Raw genomic sequence first — 19,669 nt, forward strand, 5'->3', positions numbered from 1 at the left:
CTAGCTGTTTTGAAACTACACAACCCAGCAAGCCTTGTCATAGTTTTAGCATTCCCTAACAGCACAACTCTGGCAAGGCATGATGGAACTTGTAGTTTCACAACAGCTGGAGGGCCATAGTTTGGACATGCCTGGTTTAACAGATGAACTATGGAAGATCACCTATAGCCCACAGTCGTCAGGACCCCACACAGTGCATGTTTTACAAGTGTGCTCACAGAATCAAGTGAAATAATTAGCTCCACCTGTGGATCTTTTACAATGTGTCAGTCAGTAATGAGTGCACCTGTCGGATGACTTGGAAAACGTGAACTGTGTGGGGTCCTGAGGACCGAGTTTGAGAACCACTGCTATAGCCCTTTATAGCCTATGGGATAAAGGTTGTGGCTGTACTGGAGCTCTCCGCCGGAAATGGCCGCTGTGCATGACCGCTCCCAGTCTGCATTGGTGTCACTGTAATTCTGGTGCATAACTGACAAAGAATGTTCATGCCCCCTCCCTTGTACCTGCTCATTGTCAGGGGTGGCTGAATGTCAGGGTATTCTTTACCCAGGTTGACATCACCTGGTCTGTCGCTCCTGCTGCCATTATAAATGTCCCTTCCAAAATGGCCACCATGGAAGCAGGCGAGACGAGACAAGTATCAGCAGGTCCCAGGATGGGTCTAACAAGAGCATCTGCAAACCCCCAGAGCTTTTACTATGCCATTGAATCAGCTGCCCTTACATCGTAGCTACACAATGATACATTGGCACGGTATAATCGCATGTCGCAATGTGATGCTGGGCATTGAATATGTGATCGATGGGAACTGAGCCCCTTAATCTAAAACTATTGTATAAAAAGCATTATTACTAGCAAACATTCTCATTCGGTGTAATATAACTGCACATGGTCTTATTGGGATGCTAGACATTAACCATGGGCAGTGCCAGGGTGGAGGCTACGCAGCTGGCAGAAGAAAAGCTGCAGAAAAGTTTCCGAGCGAGTTTGCTGTGCGCAATTTTCTCTCAGATAGACTCAGCAGAAACCAGACAGTTTTCCTGCGCTGATCCTAAGCCAAAAGGTTAAATGTTAATTACTTTGGCATGGGTGAAACAACGCTCCACTAGAGCGATTTAATAGCTGTGTAAGGCACCTTCCAAAGAGTTTGTTTAACTAGAATAAAGTAATCACATGTATAGGTACGGTCTATACGCGAGCCACACTTGCTACAGCAGCAGTTGTAAAGATATCTATGAGTAAATCGCTTCATCAGGTCAATGTGTATTATTATTGTATCTAGGGACAGTCATCAAAATAGGAAATCCCAAGGAAGAAGCAATTATCACGGAATACTATTAATGATTCTGTTAAGAAGAGGAGAATGCTGCAGGTATCAGTGATATTACCAATGCAGCTAACGCCATCGCGGCCTATGGGCTGTATACTGTAACACAGGGGAGAGTAGTAACGCCATTGTGGCCTATGGGCTGTAAACTGTAGCACACGGGAGAGTAGTAAGGCCATTACGGCCTATGGGCTATATACTGTACTGTAACACATGGGAGAGTAGTAACGCCAACACGGCCTATGGCCTGTATACTGTGACACATGGGAGAGTAGTAACGCCAACATGGCCTATGGGCTGTATACTGTAACAAACACAGGAGAGCAGTAATGCCATCCCAGCCTGTGGGCTGTATACTGTAACACACGGGAGAGCAATAACTCCAACCCTGCCTATGGGCTGTATACTGTAACAAACACTGGAGAGTAGTAACTTCATTGTGGTCTATTGGCTGTATACTGTAACACCTTGAAGAGCAGAACGCATTGCGGCCTATGAGCTGTATACTGTAACACACGGGAGAGCAATAACGCCCTCACGGCCTATAGCAGGCATGTCCAAACTGTGGCCCTCCAGCTGTTGTGAAACTACATATCCCAGCATGCCTTGTTATAGTTTTAGCATTCCCTAATAGCAAAACTGTGGCAAGGTATGATGGGACTCGTAGTTTCACAACAGCCATAGTTTGGACATGCCTGGCCTATGGGCTGTATACTGTAACACAGGAGAGTAGTAATGCCATAGCTTCCTATGGGCTGTATACTGTAACACAGGAGAGTAGTAATGCCATAGCTTCCTATGGGCTGTATACTTTAACACACAGGAGAGTAGTAACACCAATCAAGCTACTAGAATAATGGTCATGCTGTGTTTGTGACAACTTGTCTATTGTTCCTACATTAATGATGGCGCTGGCCGGGGTTATGCTGGACGGAACGCAGGTATAACTATAGGTGCGTACACACGTACAGATTTTTCTGTTTGATCTATCTGGTAGGAACAAAAACCTGGAAATGTATTGGAGCATATGACAATCAAAAATTTCCACCCAAATGCAGGAAAACAGAAATAAATATATACTTTGAGAAATTTGTTATATCAGAATGATTTAAACAATTTGTCTGACTGATCACTGTCTGTTTTCAAGCATTTGGGAACAATTTTTTGATTGTCATTTGCTCCCATACACATACCTCCGAACTTCTGCAGTTGGAAGGTCGGGACTATCGTGCGGCGAAGCCGTGCGCACTCCCGAAAAGGGGGCACGGCCTCGCAAAAAGGGGCATGGCCTCGCGGAATGACGCGTCCTCAGGCCGCGCCCCCATTTTTCGCCGCTCGTCGGCGCTGAATAGACGCTGTGCGCATGCGCACAGCGTCTATTCTTGGCAGGCTGGGGGGACTCCCAACTGTCCCCCACCGCAGGACAATGGTGGCCCCGGGCGGGACGCGGGAACGTCCCTGAATATCGGGACGTTCCCGCGGTAAGCAGGACAGTTGGGAGGTATGCATACATTTCCAGGTTTTTGTTCCCACCAGATAGATCAGACAGAAAATTCTGTACGTGTGTACGCACCTTAACACTCATCGTGCAGTTGCTCGTTACAGTTTAATTGGCCAATTAAAGAATTCCGAAGATGGGGCGAGGGGGTATAGTGTTCATTATAGCACCCTGCACTTTCCAAAATCCGTGCAGTTCCTCTTTACTGTGGTTTCGCTCTCTGCTGTGGTGCTGCTAGCACATCCTGATCTGTATCTCAGCAATGAGATACAGATCAGGGTGTTCAAGAAGCACCACAGTGACACCCCAGGGAGGAAAGAGGAACTGCAGAGTTATTGAGAGGTACAGGGAGCTAGAATGAACACTAGGGGTGTTATCTGCCTGGAAGACTGGCACCTGGAAGTGTGGGTACAACTCCTTTTAGCTATCGGACATGACATAAACCATTCCAATCCTGGAACTTGTATGAAGATCGCCTTACCTTGTTCTTTCAGCCGAATGATCTCTGTGTCAGACCCGAAGCTGTTCCAGGCGGTGCAGTTGTAAATGGTCTGGAAGTCGGCTCGGACGATATTGCTGATTGACAGGGTGGAGATGACGCCTTCATCTGTGCTAACGGTTTCCACGGTGTACCGACCAGAGGTCCCCGATTCCAGGACATTCTCTTTCCAAGACCAAGCCTATTTCCAGGGGGACAAAGAGCCAAACATTAGGTGATGAATGAATTTTATATCTACATTGTACAGTAAAAAGGTCCTGGTAATGTTGTGCTGGGCTTAGCAGTGTGCTGGTATGGTGGGAGTTTGGTTTATGAGGCCACGATATAGCTTGGAAGGTTCTACACCCATTTAGTGCCTCCAAACCTCTGTATGTCAAGTACAGTGCATGAAGAAGACATCTGCATGGTGTGATAGCTCTGTACACATGACCGGAACGTTTGGAAATATTGGGCTGGAAATAGCAGTATCGTGATACAGTAGGAGTTGGCTTTATGAGGCCACGACATGGCTTGTAGACTTATTTGCCCATGTGGTGCCATCAGACCTGTGCATGTCAGGTACTTTGTATGGAGAAGACGTCTGCATGGTGTGCCAGCGCTGTACACATGACCGGAACGTTTGGTGTTGGGTGTGACAGTATTGTGATACAGTGGGAGTTGGCTTTATGAGGCCACGACATGGCTTGTAGACTTATTTGCCCATGTGGTGCCATCAGACCTGTGCATGTCAGGTAGATTGTATGGAGAAGACGTCTGCATGGTGTGCCAACGCTGTACACATGACCGGAACGTTTGGTGTTGGGTGTGACAGTATTGTGATACAGTAGGAGTTGGGTTTATGAGGCCACGATATGGCTTGCAGGGTTATCAGCCCAGGTGGCGCCATCAGACCTGTGCATGTCAGGTAGATTGTATGGAGAAGACTTCTGCATGGTGTGCCAGCGCTGTACACATGACCGGAACGTTTGGAATGTTGGGTGTGACAGTATTGTGATACAGTGGGAGTTGGGTTTATGAGGCCACGATATGGCTTGCAGGGTTATCGGCCCATGTGGTGCCATCAGACCTGTGCATGTCAGGTACATTATATGGAGAAGACTTCTGCATGGTGTGCCAGCGCTGTACACATGACCGGAACGTTTGGAATGTTGGGTGTGACAGTATTGTGATACAGTGGGAGTTGGGTTTATGAGGCCACGATATGGCTTGCAGGGTTATCAGCCCATGTGGCGCCATCAGACCTATACATGTCAGGTACATTATATGGAGAAGACTTCTGCATGGTGTGCCAGCGCTGTACACATGACCGGAATGTTTGGAATGTTGGGTGTGACAGTATTGTGATACAGTGGGAGTTGGGTTTATGAGGCCACGATATGGCTTGCAGGGTTATCAGCCCAGGTGGCACCATCAGACCTGTACATGTCAGGGACAATGTTTTTGTAAAAATAGATGAAGCTTTCTTAAGCGTCTGCAATCCCCCCTTGGCCCTCTGTGTCTGCCAATCACAAAGCAATTTAATATTGTCAAACTCCGAGGCTTAAGTGCCAAAACCGCGGGAAGATTTCACATTAAAGCAGCCACAAGAGAATGAATTATTGAAGGACTTTATTATATTTCTGTTTAACCTCTTTATTCTTGCATTACAGGAAACAGTGACTCGGGAAAGTCTTATTTTCCTATTATATGCTTATCAATCCTTCTAAGGGGAAACTCTCCCTACAGGGAGCTGTATCCCTACTGATACTAATAACAGGGAACAGTCATCATGAAAGGGCATCTACATAGCATTTACTTCCTAATAAACACTGAGGGAAATTTCTGTCCACTGTACAGGACGCTGTGTACCACGCTACACTTTGTACTTCTCTTGCGTTCTTGTCTCCTGACATCTGGTAAATGACTATTTATTGGTGAGATGACTGTCTCTATCACTAGGATGGTAGATTACAGACAAACTGCAAAGATCAGGTCATTTGATAATCAGGCCACACAACATTTAGCAGAAGATACTTCTGATAAAGTTTCTTTCTTTTCCCTTTCTTTGGAGGGCAAACCAGCTTTTGGACCCACACATGCAACACAGCATGTGCTAACTGTTGCATTCTGATGGAAAATGTATATATTCTCATTTCTAACCTATATACAGTACTTGTGAGCAGCAGATTTCAGCCAACAACCATTGGGTTCTCTCCTCTTTTCCATTCGCTGCAACAGACATTTCAAATAGCACTGCTATGTTCTGCGATTTACCTGTTCCCATCTCTGAAGCCAACCCTAAATGTGTTCTCTCTTCAAGGAAGCAGAACATGTAACTAAGACCACCCTCAGGTAGAAGGCAGGTCATATGCTGCAATTTGTGTTACCATCTAAATGGTGATGCATCTTATTTGGCGGTGGGGCTCATTGCCATAAGTGATTTTGCAGCCACGTTGTTTACCTAGTACAGTCTAAGAAATGACAGAAGCTGATTGGACAACTGTCGTTTCATAGACTGCGCTACACAGATAATAGTTAGAAGCTAATTGCTTGCTTTCTGCAAATTCTTCACTTTATCTCTCTCCAAGACTCCTTTATGTGTAATGCAATTCCACATTCTCCAGTGACGGTCTCTTCATCCGTTCATCTCCCATTTCACACAAGATCTGCCAGAACCTGTGGCCTGTTTGTGTGTAGATGAGAGGAGGGGGAAGTAAAAATAGATTACACAAAGCGTCCTCTCCCCCCAGCTATCTGTGTGCGCGCATGGCCTGAAATTGATAGAAAGGAGATCAAAGATTTCTTGGTGTTATTTTTGGAATGTGCTCAAGATGCTGTGAAGATGCTGCAGCACTGACTCAACCACAATAAGTGTTGTAGACATTAACCATGTGTTGTTTGTGAGAGTAGGAAAACTGCGCACAGGGGAAATGGTTGGGGAATGGGTGCTGCAGACTGTATTTGCTGGCTGTGTACCAGGCATTGGGAACATCTTTCCCAGGGGTGGCCAAACCTGTCCTCAAGATCTACCACCCAGCGGCGTAGCTAGGATTTGAGAAATGTGACAGTTAGTAATGACTGCACCTGTGCACCTGCTAGGTGGTCTGTGACATCTGACAGTTCGTAATGACTGCACCTGTGCACCTGATGGGTCGTCTGGGATACGTGGACCAGTGGTTGATCTTGAGGACTGATTTGGCCACCCCTAGATAAGCAGAGAGCTCTCTGCCGTATGGGTACATTCGGGTCTGCTAAGATTTTGCAGATGTCAGTTTGCATTAAAGGTCTCTCTGCGACAGGGTTGGGATCATTTTGTCTACAGCAAGTTGGTAGACAAGCATTAGGTCGACATGGGTTTATGTCGACATGTGAAAAGGTCGACACAAGCAAAAGGTCAACATGGAAAAGGTCAACATGGTGTTTTTCACTGGTTTTCCACCAAAATGTTGACACAGTCGACATGGACACTGAGACGTAGCACTGTGTCCCCTCACATGGCTCGCTACGCTCGCCATGCTTCGGTGAGCACACTATTTTATTCTCCCTCCATGCTCCAGTGGATAGTAGGGCATGAAAATCCGCCTGTCGGCACATGTTGTGTCAACATGGACAGTCAAACGTAGCACCGCATCCCTTCGCCATGCTTCGGGCACGGTGCCTCACTGCGCTCAGCACGCTATTTTATTCTCCCTCCACGCCCTAGTGGATGGTAGGGCATGAAATACCGCCTGTCGGCACATGTTGGCTCAAAAAACAGTCAAAAACCCCATGTTGACCTTTTGACTGTCGACCTAACCCATAACAACCTAGACACATGTCAACCTATCTGCATGTCGACCTAATGGTGTCGACCCAATGCTTGTTGACCATTATGCTGTAGACCAAATGACCGTATCCCCTGCGACACTGGGGGTTGCGATACAATATTTACACAACAACTTGCGTCACTTATTGCAGAATGAAACTACTGGGATCATTTTGAACAACGGACAGAGGAGCAGAATTTATTTTGCTCTTCGCAAGTAATGTCTCTTTATGACTTGTAAAATAAGGATCAGTTTGCAGAACGCTTATACAGTGTATTGGAATCTTTATATATTATTGCTGACTGATGGGGGACCAACGGTTCTAGGTCCTAAACGTGTCATCGTTACACTTTATGCAAATGTTACTTCTCAGCAGAAGCATGGGAGTGCCCAGGGGTCATTGACCCTGACCCCTCAATTGTACAAAAACTGTGCACTTTCCCACTTCTTCAGGCTACTAAGCAGCGCTCACGCCATAGGGGCCCATCCAATTCCAGCATTTGACCATACCTCCCAACTTTTCATGTTAAGGAATAGGGACACTCGCGCCCGAAAAGGGGGCGTGGCGTATGCAAATGAGGGCGCGGCTTATGCTAATTAGCCGCGACCTCATTTTCATACGAGAATAGACGCTGTGCGCATGCGCACAGCGTCTATTCTACTACATTGGGGGGTCTCCCAACTGCCACCCCCCCGCAGCGGGACAATGCCTGCCGCGGGTGGGACGTCGGGACAGGACCCGAAAATCGGGACTGTCCCGACGGAATCGTGACAGTTGGGAGGTATGATTTGACTGTGGTGGCGTTTGCTGGCAAGTTCTTAATTAAAGAAAGGAAGTTGCAGATCCTGACAATGCGACAGTTACAACCCTAATATTGATACATGATGCTATAACAACCTACTTTTGAAAACTAGTTTCAGGGAGATTATAGTTGGTAGTAGTATTTTGCAAAACACCCCATTAAGGGGGTGTGTTATGCTCCACCCAAAGGGCGTGTCTAGTTCCATATATGGAGAGATTGTGAAAGTGGCACCTAGAAGCGTGGTTAGTTAGTAAGAGCTACTATACATGTTAAAGTGCTGGGAAATGGTGCTGATTATTCAGTGTAAATGTATCTGTCTCTCATTCCTTTTTTCCCCAAAACTGTAACAGTGTAATGTGAGCTAAGTGAAATGAGGGAGATTGCTAGACTAATGAGGGAGAGAGGGAGATTGCTGCTATTTCAGGGAGTCTCCTGCAGAATGCAGGAGGGTAGGCAACTGATTAGTAGGCATCTAGCACAGCATACATGAAGAGGCAGAATTACAGATGCTTAAGGTTAACTGGGATTGGTTTAGCTGGGAGGATGGTGCCTGGCCGCCTGGTTCCGGGTGTACCCTCACATTGGATTCCTTCACAGATTTTGGAGCTGAAAAGTGGCAAAATATTATATTTCATAAACAGCAAATTCTCGGTTGTGCTGGCGGGATATTGGGTGAGTGTGTTTGTCCGGAGCTAAGAAGCAGCACATACTGTATAGTAGGGCTGAGCCTTGGGCCTTGTTAATTGTGTGGCTGCTTCCAGTAGGAAAACGAGAGAGGTGGGAAGTTCTTACTCACCCTCATCCACAGGAATTGGCATTTGCAACTTTTTGGGGACACTACCATCTGTTCCAATCTCATCTAAATATGGCAGGGTTATCTTAATAGCACCTTTGTGGCGCCTTATAAATAAACATACTACTACTACTACTTCTAGCACTGTCAGCCCTGGGCAATGAGATACACTGGGCCCCTAGTCATGGGCAACTCCCTGGTCTGCCTGTACATTAAGAAGGCCCTGTCTACAGGTCTGACGGACACTGCTGCTGTAAACAGTGTCAGGACTGGAAGCTACTCCCCAGTTCAGTGATCTATGAGATTGCTAGCAATGTGCTATACAGCTGTGGACAGAAAACAATCAGTCCTAATACTGTATGTAGAATAAGGTTCTACCAGCACCAGGTACTGGTTAGTACTTACTATCCTGTCCGGTGGAGGAGTGCTGCGGATGAAACACTTGATTTGCCCCTTCTCTCCATGCAGGGCATGCTGTGTCTGTGTGCTGGAGATGATCGGAGGACCTAGAACACAGAACAGATCCATTAGAGCACTAGAAATAGGAAACACTTAGTTTTTTCATGTTTTTCTTGTTCTAAATAGAATGTTGTGGAACTGAGCGCACCCTAATCTTCTCACCTGAAATCTCATATACCCTTTGTACAATCCGAACACGCAGTGGCGTAAGTTTGTACCCATTGCCCGGAGGCAAGATAAATATTGGTGCCGCCACAGACCACCATATACAGTATAAATATGTATGTATGTTATGTATGAGAAAGTGTGACTTGTCTATGGTCCTGCTAGGAGGAGGAGTCAGCCACAGAAGCAATATCAACGGCGTTCAATTAACTGATTCCAATTAACAGGGGAGAAGAGGTGCCCATTTGGGAGCAGGAGCCCGGCGGCAGATGACTCCATTGCCTCCCAGAATCTGCTACCACCAAAGCGATGTGATGACTTGGCACTAATATTGCTTTAGCCGCTGCTCACCCGTACCGCTACAGAGATGGGGACAGGAAGGTGGATCACAATGTCTGCTAACTGTCATTCTTCTCAATGACCTTATGACCTTCCAAATAAACTTTTGGTGGCACTGTTACTTATAATGCCATGGGCACAGATCGGTAAGAGATATGAGCTTCACCACAGAATGTGGCACATAAGTGTGTCTATGGCTCCCAATCTTCAGATTAGTGGAGTATAGACCTAATTCAGATGGAGACACTAAGGGGGAAATTTACTAAGATGGGAGTTCTATTTCAGATGGGATGTTGCTAGGGGCAACCAAGCTTCTGTCTATTATTTTCTAGAAGGTGCTAAATAAATAAGAAGTAGATTCTGAGGGTACCAGACGGCTCCCCGACAGTCGAGATTCCGACAGTCATTCCTCCGACGTCGGAATCCCGACTGCTCCCTCGTGGGGGTCAACGACCCCCATAGAGGGAGAATCAAATAGGTTGCGAGCGCAGCTTGCCACCGTGCCCGCAGTGTGGCGAGCGCAGCGAGCCCGCAAGGGTCTTCATTGCGCTCCCCCCGCTGTGCAGTCGGGATTCCGACGTCGGAGAAATGACTGTCGGAATCCCGACTGTCGGTCATTTATACCACACCCTAATCTGATTGGTTGTCCATAGCATCATTCCATCTGAAATAGAACTCCCATCTTAGTAAATTTACCCCAAAGTGCAGAATTCACGGCAACATGTGGGCTAGGTCTAGACCATTTTGGGGGTGGTTCACAGCGGCTGCATGACCTCACTCATAACTGCTAAGAGCCGGCTTGGTGCAAGCCAGGTAGGGGGCTACCGGGCTACCCTAGTTATATAAGTGCCTGGTAGCCCTCCAAAGTGCTTGCATTTCTGTAATGCATTGCAGAGAGGGGCCCAGCATGCTAGAGGGAGCAACAACTGATGCTGAATTAGGCACTAAATATTCAGTATCACAAAAGTATTACCATCAGCACAATGGAAGCCTGTTTCATTTACAAATCCTGAGGGCACGGGAGGCAGGAAAACAAAAATAATGATAAAAATAAAGCAAGCTCCAGCCAGCTGCGTCTGTGTCTTATCGGCATACTGAGCTAAGGAAAGCGTGGAAATTGAGTCATAAAGTCCCAGGAAATCTCTGCAGAAGAAAACGTGACAATGGGGGGAAAAGCAGCACCTAAAGTTTCAGAGTGCTACCTTCAAACGGACAGCAGGGGGAGCTGTGATCTCAGGCTTGCATCAATGCTGGCTCCTGATCAGTTCCACAGCTGTACCAGGAATATTCCTCATTGTTCTAGGTTTGGCAGTATATAGCCATCTCAGGGGTCCCTGCTTAGCATCCTTATGTAGTGCGCAGATACAGGAGACTGCTATTATTATATTGATGTAATACATCTTAATTCATTTAATTCCTTATGTCACCTCGCAACTGAAGAGTGGGTCTCGGCGGACTGTGGGTTTATCTTTGCATTCTCCCAGAACCCTCCAGCCATTACTCTGTCAGTAAGGAGTTTAATTTACTGCTGGGTATTCCATATTTAACTGTACAGTCTCCGTGTATGGAGGAAGGTGGAGAACTAGAATCCATTATGATGAACGTGCGGCTGGTACTAGTATCGATGCTCTGCGTTACCCATAGCAACTGATCAACTGCTCTCATTTCTTAGATTGAGTGAGGAAATGATAGAAGCTGATTTGTTGAGGGGCTACAGAGTCAGCGGATACATGTGAGAGCTAAAATTCCCTGCCCAGAATAAGATAGATGTTGCAAGGACAAAAATGCCTGTTTATTAGGATTGCAGCTATACACCTAAACTGTCGGAAGAAGTGGGCAGTAGACTGGTGAAACGCGTCACCAAGCTCATGCACCTTATCACCCGCTGTGCCAATACAGTCCTATAAAGCTCTCTACATTTCATGCTTCTGTCTGTACAGGTTATAAACAGATGTAGCCGCGCTAACTGTTGCCGGCAGGGCCGCCGAGAGGTATGCCGGGTCCCAGTAAAAAATGATGGGGGCGTAGCTTAATCATACCTCCCAACTTTTGAAGTTGGGAGGTCGGGACGTTCGCGCGGCGAAGCCGCGTGCGCTCCTGAAAAGGGGGCGTGGTCTCGCGAAAAGGGGCGTGGCCTCACAGGTGACGCGAACTCCGGCCACGCCCCGTTTTCGCCGCTCGTCGGCGCTGAATAGATGCTGTGCGCATGCGCACACAGCGTCTATTCTCGGCAAGCTGGGGGGGGCTCCCAACTGTCCCCCCCACCGGGAGACAATGGCGGCCCGGGCGGGACGCGGGAACGTCCCCGAATATCGGGACGTTCCCGCGGAAATCGTGACAGTTGGGAGGTATGGCTTAATAGCGGGAGGCGTGGCCACCTGCTGTGTTTAGACCATGTCCCCAAAATGTTTAAGGTGGGTGAACAAAACACTGTAAAGTCAGGAAGGGGGGTGTGTGTGTGTGGGGGGGGGGGGGTTTGCCCCCCCCCCCCCGTTTGCCCCCCCCCCAACTCAGCAGTAGCAGCAGCACACACCTACATGCGCTGTGGTGACTGCAGGCTCAGCATGAGCTTGCAAGCTGTCAGTGAGATGCTCACACTGAGCCTGCTGTCAGTAGGTGTCTGCTGCCTGGAAGGGACGGAGGAGGAAGGTGTGGGGGTCGGACCAGGCAAGCCCGGCTCAGATAATTAGTACCCACCGCCCTCCCCTCCCTCCCCTCTCGGTGGCCCTGGTTGCCGGATCACCAGCATTGTTCCCGTTTGGCTCGCTAAAATTGCATCCGCATCGTGGAATTTCCATGCTGTGACATCGCCGTGCTGCTGATTACTACGAGCAGCAGCGAAATAGACGCAGGCATGCACGTGGCGACAGAATCATGCAAACTGCTACATATGTTGCGACAAGGAGCATGGCTACATCTGTATCTGCCTGATGCTGCATTTATTGGCTGCCCTCCCCAGTTTCATATATATATATATATATATATATATATATATATATATATATATAGACGGACGTGGGGGCGGCGGCACTCAGAAATAAAACACAGCAGGCAATTTGTTCCTGACGTTTCGAGACCTCTAGGTCCCTTTATCAAAGGTGCATGTGAGAACATGCACCTTTGATAAAGGGACCTAGAGGTCTCGAAACGTCAGGAACAAATTGCCTGCTGTGTTTTATTTCCGAGTGCCGCCGCCCCCACGTCCGTCTACATATCTGACAGCTTGTCAGCCTGGAGGGCACCAGATTGATTGCTGACTCCCTAGGTGGGAGAAGTACCGCTGCAACCGGTGTGGAGTGCCGTCCCAGGACAGTCTATATATATATATATGTATATATATATATATATATATATATATATATATATATATATACACAGTATATATCTATATTTATCTAGATATATTTTTGGGTGTGAATCCTTTGGCCGACAGTGTTAGGCTGACAGTCAATAGATCGACTGCTATTGGTTGACAGGCAAAATGTGGACACTAGCAAAATGTCAACACGGGGAACGGTCCACATTGTGTCAATGTCAACATAGGTCAACATGGACACTGTATTAGCGAGATATGGTCACTAGGTCTACAAGCATTAGGTCAACATGACTGAAGGTCGACATGGGGTTAGGTCGACAGGGTCATTAATGTTGACCTAAGCATTAGGTCGACAATCAAAAGGTCGTCATGAGGTTTTTCTTTTTTTTTTTAGCCGACAGGCGGTATTGCTTGCCCTACAATCTAGTAGGGCATAGTGGGAGAAAGAGTAGCGAGCCATGCGAAGAGACGTGGTGCTACGTTTCAGCACCCATGTCGACTGTATCGACATCCGGGACAAAGAAATAGAGAAAAGCCCCATGTCGACTTTTTGACTGTTGACTTAATGCTTGTGCCGACCTTATGACCCTGTTGACCAAAGCCATGTCGACATTCAGTCATGTCGACCTACATGCATGTTGACCTAGTGGTGTTGATCTAATACTTGTCGACCTAGTTGGTGTCTATCCAATGACCCATACCAGTATTAGTGTACCCCGTCCCCTCGCATGGCTCACTATTGTACAAGTATGAACAAGTCAGTTTTAGAAAAAACTCATGAAAAACTCACGTTGACCTTTTTCCATGTCTACCTTTTGCTTGTGTTGACCTTTGACCATGTCCACCAATACATAGCTGCCTACCATCCTGCATTCTGCAGGAGACTCCCTGAAATAAGAGCAATCTTCCTCTCTCCCTCATTAGTCTAGCAATTTCCCTCATTTCACCTAGCCCACATTACACTGTTACATTTTTTTGGGAAAAAAGGAATAAGAGATTTGGGGCTCATCTACATTTGGATATAAGTCATTCTAAAAGATTCCTCTCAGATGCAGCAGTGCACACCCACGCTTCTAGGTGCCACGTTCACAATCTCTCCATATATGGAACTAGTCACGCCCTTTGGGTGAAGCATGACACACCCCCTCAAGGCGGAGCTGAGCAAAATTCTACTACCAACTGTAATCTCCCTGAAACTAGTTTTCAAAAGTAGGCAAGTATGCCACCAATAATGATGGACCTATTCACCGCACACCCAATCATTTGTGATGAGCCCAAGTGTTGGTTTTTGTCTCCTTCTTCATCACTACCATCGTCGTCTTAGTATTGTGTGAGCATCCTGAACCAACATCTATGCAGTGCGCGGTCAGGGCTGCCTCAGTGGTTAAGGTCGCTAAACAGAAAGCTGTAACACACCGAGACCTCGCTGAGACCTGGCATTAATTCATTGTGAGATCCAATAATAGACATCCGAGGTGCAGCGCTAGTGCGTCGCTGCCCTTTATGGAGGGTAATATGGTCCGTTGCAGGTCATTATAGAGGAACAAAGCTGAAGGCCAGCGGGTTCCTCTTAGCTAGTTGAGAGCCCAGGTCTCTGTCTGTTCCAAGCTGCAGTGTTATGGATCTCAGGTGTGGTCTAATGCTTACATTTTATTATCCGAGAACGTCACCCTATCCTGCATAAGGAGAACTTATCTGATCATCCAGACTGCAACATGGGGGGTCCGCTCACACTTTACGGGAGTCAGGGTGGTGCGCATTCAGCGAGTGTAATGGGTTCTTATTGCTTCCACCAAATGCACGCATGAGGATGTGGGGGAGAGACAACAGGAGCAGCACTTACCTGGCAGGTGTAGGGCACACGTATCTGATAACGCCATCTAACTAGAGGCCAGCAGTCGCTGGTGTCAGATGACCTCCCGTCAGTCAGGATCCCAACTTACAGGGGCTATTCTCCTTTGTGGGGGGCCATGCCCCCCCAGAGGGAGAATAGAACCTGTGGCGAGCTCAGCGAACCACCGAGTCAGCAAGGGGCTTCGTAGCGCTCCCCCCTCCTGTCGAACTCCCGGCAGTCTGACTTCCGTCTGTCTAATGTCTGTCTAATGACTGTCAGGAGAACACACCACACCCAGCAGTCGCTGTGTTTGGGAAATATTTTTCCATTTCATATAAAAACGCGGCTGCTAGGAATACTGCCCTGTTGGGGTCTACGCCTGGCTTCATCTGTTGGTTTCTCAGCTAGCTGTTCCGCGCTCCGATATATTATATGTTATTAGCATAGAACATAGCAGTCACAGGTTGGCGGAGTGGTTAGCACTATTGCCTCACAGCCCTGAGGCCATGAACTCAATTTCAGACCAATGTTTCACCCGTGTGGAGTTTATATATTTTTTCTATATGTTAATAATCCAGTGTGTGTGTTATAGGGACAGTGAGCTGCTGTATCTGGGCTATAATGCAACCGTTCTATGTAAGATGGGATGTTGCTATGGGCAACCAATCGGATACTAACTAGAAGATGCAAAATAAATAAGAAGTAAAATTCGGATTGGTTGCCCATAGCAACTTCCCATGTGAAAACAGAACTCCCATCTTCGTGTTGTGTGTGTTTGTGTGAGAGAGAAAAGTAACAGGAGACCCCAATTCTCTGCTACAATTAATGAAAGCTTTTCATTACTACAAGCACAAATATCGGAGTCCCAGATCTGTGGCTGGCTGAGTGGGTGGGCTCCGCGTGCAGAGCATTGCGGCGCCTCTCTCTCGAAGCTCACCTATGCATTTTTAACAACACAGCTGTTACCAGCACTGCCCTGCCAGGCTCACTGCTCGGCAATGCCCAGCTGAGCAGCGTTGGTGGCATATGGTGTAGCGCTGATTCTCAGAAATTACAATACCATGGATGATAGAACTGGAGGTCCCTGCTTGGTTTTTGGAAAGGGGAGGGGTGGGGGATAATATTCCAGGTTCTGCTTTCCAAAATAAACTGAGTTTTTGTTGTTTCTTGTGTGTCCGCTGGTGCGTGGCGCCTCCATCTTTTCTGCCACGCTGCTGTTCAATGAGACGGGTGGTACGAGATAACACAGGGTACAACCTGAGGTCTGGGAAGTATCATGTGCGCTTCTGCTGTGCCACTATCTGGATTTATCATATGTCGGCAGAACCATGCAGGGACTGCGTGTTCATGAAGACTGGCTGATCTATTAGTGCTATGTCGGCATGCTGGGTACAACATAAGGCTTTGCAAAATTGCAAATGCATCGTAAATAGCGCTGTATGCTATTTACGGTGCTCAAAAACTGAACCATCGCAAGGTTTTTCCCATCGCCACAGTCTGGGGCCTAATCTGCTCAAGAACCAGGCTGGAAGCGGTCATCACTGACATCAGAGACCCACCCGAAAACTGCTCCTAAACATCGGCTTCATGTCAGTCAATCGGCAAATTCTGATTAGCGATCCATTCTGAATTAGGCCCCGGGCGTGCAGGGGGTGAGCAGAGGAGCCAGCTTTCTGGGAGCATGAGCACCGCTAATGTTTGCGCAGCCACTTTTTACTCATCTGGTGACGCACCTTCATTACCGCTTATAAGACCGCTCTGATTTGAGGTGTCCCTAGATGTAAAAAATGGTCCTCATTGGGTTACTGGAGAAGGAAAAAGTTTTTCCATATAGGAGAAGGAACCCAGAATACTGTTCTCCATAGAAGGAAGGTTATTACAAGGTCACAGTTCCCAGGGCCTTGGGAGCATATTACAGCCCAGTCCAGGAAGAACAGAACCAGTGCCCGGAAATGCAGATTTCTTTTATAACCTCCCCGAACTTTTCTCAGGTTACCTATAAGGGTGTAAGCGGGGCATACTCCGTAACGTGGGCACAGGTGCAGCCAGCATCTTGCACATGAAGCCGCCCCACAGATGACAGCGTGCTTGTTATACGATGCATGATTTCATCCTAAATTCCCAGCAATCTCTCTCCCTGTCTGTGTTGTTTTCTTGCTGCTGCTTTTGTTTTGTGCTAGCTATTTAATTGTAATTAAACTCCTGCTGTCGATAAGGGAGCGCGAGGGGAAGGAAAACAATATCACTTTGCAAGGCACGGCAAGATAAAGCCAAATGGTGCATTCCTCATGCCGGCACTGTGTGATGCCACCGGCGTATCTCCTTATTGCATTATCTCAGTGTGTGTGTTATTTAGGGACAGGAGACCAACTGTGATCTGGGGAATTAGCCGGATGCCGAATGTCAGCCTGGCTGCCCGCAGCAACTATTCATGTCTGGGCACTTCACAACGCCCAAGGTCACTTACTGTACTTTAGCACTGAACAGCGGGTATGTAGTCACTGGGTAGATAATGACTACTGTACTGTAGGTCGACACCTTGACAAAAGGTCGACACACGCTTATGGACGGCCTAGACATGGTCTACATGAGTATTTCAGGTTTGACAAAAGGTCGACACAAGCTTATGATTGACATATACATGGTCATCATGAGTTCTTCGTGTTTTTAGGCTTCTTCGTGACATATGTTGACATGGACAGCATATAAGTGTACATGTATAAGTGTAGCGCTTTGCTCGTCATGCTTCGGTCACTGTCTTTTCTACCACTATGCCAACAATGGATGGTGAAGTAAGATCAAGCAGGTAAAAAAAAATCACGAAAGACATTTTTTTACCCTGTTGACCTATTGCATGTCGACCTTTTGGGGTAGATCTTTTGCTTATCTAGACATTGTAGATCGATCAACCGAAGCCAATCCGGTTGAGAGGTTGACGCCAAAAGTTCAACAATTGACAAAAATGTTAACACAAACAAAAAGTTGCCATTGACAAATAGTCAACACAAGCAAAATGTCGACATGAAAAAAGGTTGACGTGTAAATAGGTCGACTGGGTTTTTTCCCCTTAAGCTTAAAAAAAAAAAGAGTACACTGGACCGCGACTGGGAACGGTAACGTTTGCAGAGCGCAGTGGAGCAAGGACCTGGCCCGAACCATGTTTACACCTTTTGTCAATGTTGACAGTTTGAAAAGTTGAGTTTTTGCCTGTTGACCTTTGACCTGACCAGGAGCAACAGCAATGAGTTGGGAATTGGGTAGCGGGTGAGTGTGGGAGACGCTGGAGCACGACGTGGACCAACTGTCGCAGAGCGACTGGTGATACGGCTCCAGATGGTGAACAGAATAGGACTCATCAGATATTCCCAGAGATTGACTGCAACAGTGGGCTGGTCCCTCCCAATATCTGCCCCTCACTGCTGCAGTATGTGCCGTTGTGATCTGCTTATGCTGAATGATGGCGTGTCAGAGCAGGCAGCGGCTGGAAGCAAGGTAGAGGCAGCATGGCCAGCTCTGGCTGATGACGAGGATGTGACCATATCTCAGTGCCTCATCGCCGTTATGCAGAATAAGCCCATCGCTAACAGAGGACGATGATTAGTACAATATATAACTGCAGCCGGAGAAATTGTTATTCCGGCTATTTAATCGGGACAAACACATTTCTAATATTAAAATGCTAAATCTGCCTCTCGGCTTTACCGTAAGAGATAAACACATAAAGTGGATTTACGCGGCACTTGGCGTACGCAGGCAAATGGTCATTTGCTGCACAAGGCTGTCTGGGAAGTACAGCGACACTAGTTATTCAGTGTTGAAGGGCTATTAGACATGACTAATGCCCCCCCCCCCCCCATTACTGCACTCCCTGACCCCCCATCCCTGCATGCAAACAATATATGGCGCTGGGAGATCAGTATAGCTAGTAATACACAGGGGTCTGTTATGGCCAGCTTGTACATATTATTATATCTGGTGGTCCAGTATTATTACTGTCTGGGTCCCACCTTATTACAGACCCCAATATGTATAGTTCTTCCGATGCACTACAATTCTTAACGGTGAATGGATAACAATGTGTATAATAATAATAAAGGCACAGGACTTATAGAAGACCCAGTGGTTAAATTTATGAGAACTGGCTTATAGTTTCTAGTCAGAAAATAATTATTAATAACCTGTACAAATGCATACACTTAAGCATATCCCAGGAAAACTAGTATAGGGTTAACCAACAATATCGTTACCTTTAACGTACCAAGCAAACAACTTCACTTATCGCAATAACCAACGTGTATACAATACCTAACATGGTGTGACCAGAAGGTACCGGTACCTGATTACTGTACCCAAATCTAGGACTCGGCCTGTGCACAGGAATTAATGTACAACTCGATGGGAAAGGTGTCTCTAACGGACAGCCAAGCCTTCCTACGGATCAATAGCCGGGGACTCACTTTGATCAATCCTTCCTACGGATAAATAGCCTGGGTGTATGTTAACTAGGCCTTCCTACGGATAACTAGCCTGGAACACACGTCAGTCAGGCCTTCCTATGGATAAATAGCCTGGGCTGGGGTTCCCTTTTCTAAAGGAAAATAGGGCCGATGTGTCCTGTTCTATCCTGGACCCGGTAAGACCGTGAAAACTAAGGGGCAGAGGGGGTCCCTTTTCTAAGGGGAGAATAAGTGCTCCTCGTTAGTTGTGTGGGCAAGGTTGTAAACACTCTTCTCCTAACCTGCCCTGCTTACTATTGATTTCCGTGCATTGTACCATTGATCTTGTAATCGCAGTAAATTGTCATCCAGAAGCTGTGATATTCCCTTTGTTAGAGTGAGCAATAAAAAA

The 19,669-nt window shown here is 47.0% G+C and overlaps 1 protein-coding gene across 4 annotated transcripts in view; it reads right to left on the reverse strand.

Moving 5' to 3' along the window:
• Positions 1-19,669, reverse strand: part of KIRREL3 (kirre like nephrin family adhesion molecule 3) — a 603,038-nt gene that overhangs the window by 40,280 nt on the left and 543,089 nt on the right. For all 4 annotated transcript variants that reach the window (XM_083162831.1, XM_083162830.1, XM_083162832.1 and 1 more), the window contains 2 exons: positions 9,114-9,214; positions 3,310-3,508 (listed from right to left, as the gene is read on the reverse strand). In XM_083162831.1, the coding sequence (XP_083018957.1) occupies positions 3,310-3,508; positions 9,114-9,214 (300 nt within the window). The remainder of the gene's footprint in view (positions 1-3,309; positions 3,509-9,113; positions 9,215-19,669) is intronic.

The sequence above is a fragment of the Crinia signifera genome, chromosome 19 (assembly GCF_055691185.1).
Source record: "Crinia signifera chromosome 19, ASM5569118v1, whole genome shotgun sequence".
Classification (NCBI taxonomy): Eukaryota; Metazoa; Chordata; class Amphibia; order Anura; family Myobatrachidae; genus Crinia; species Crinia signifera.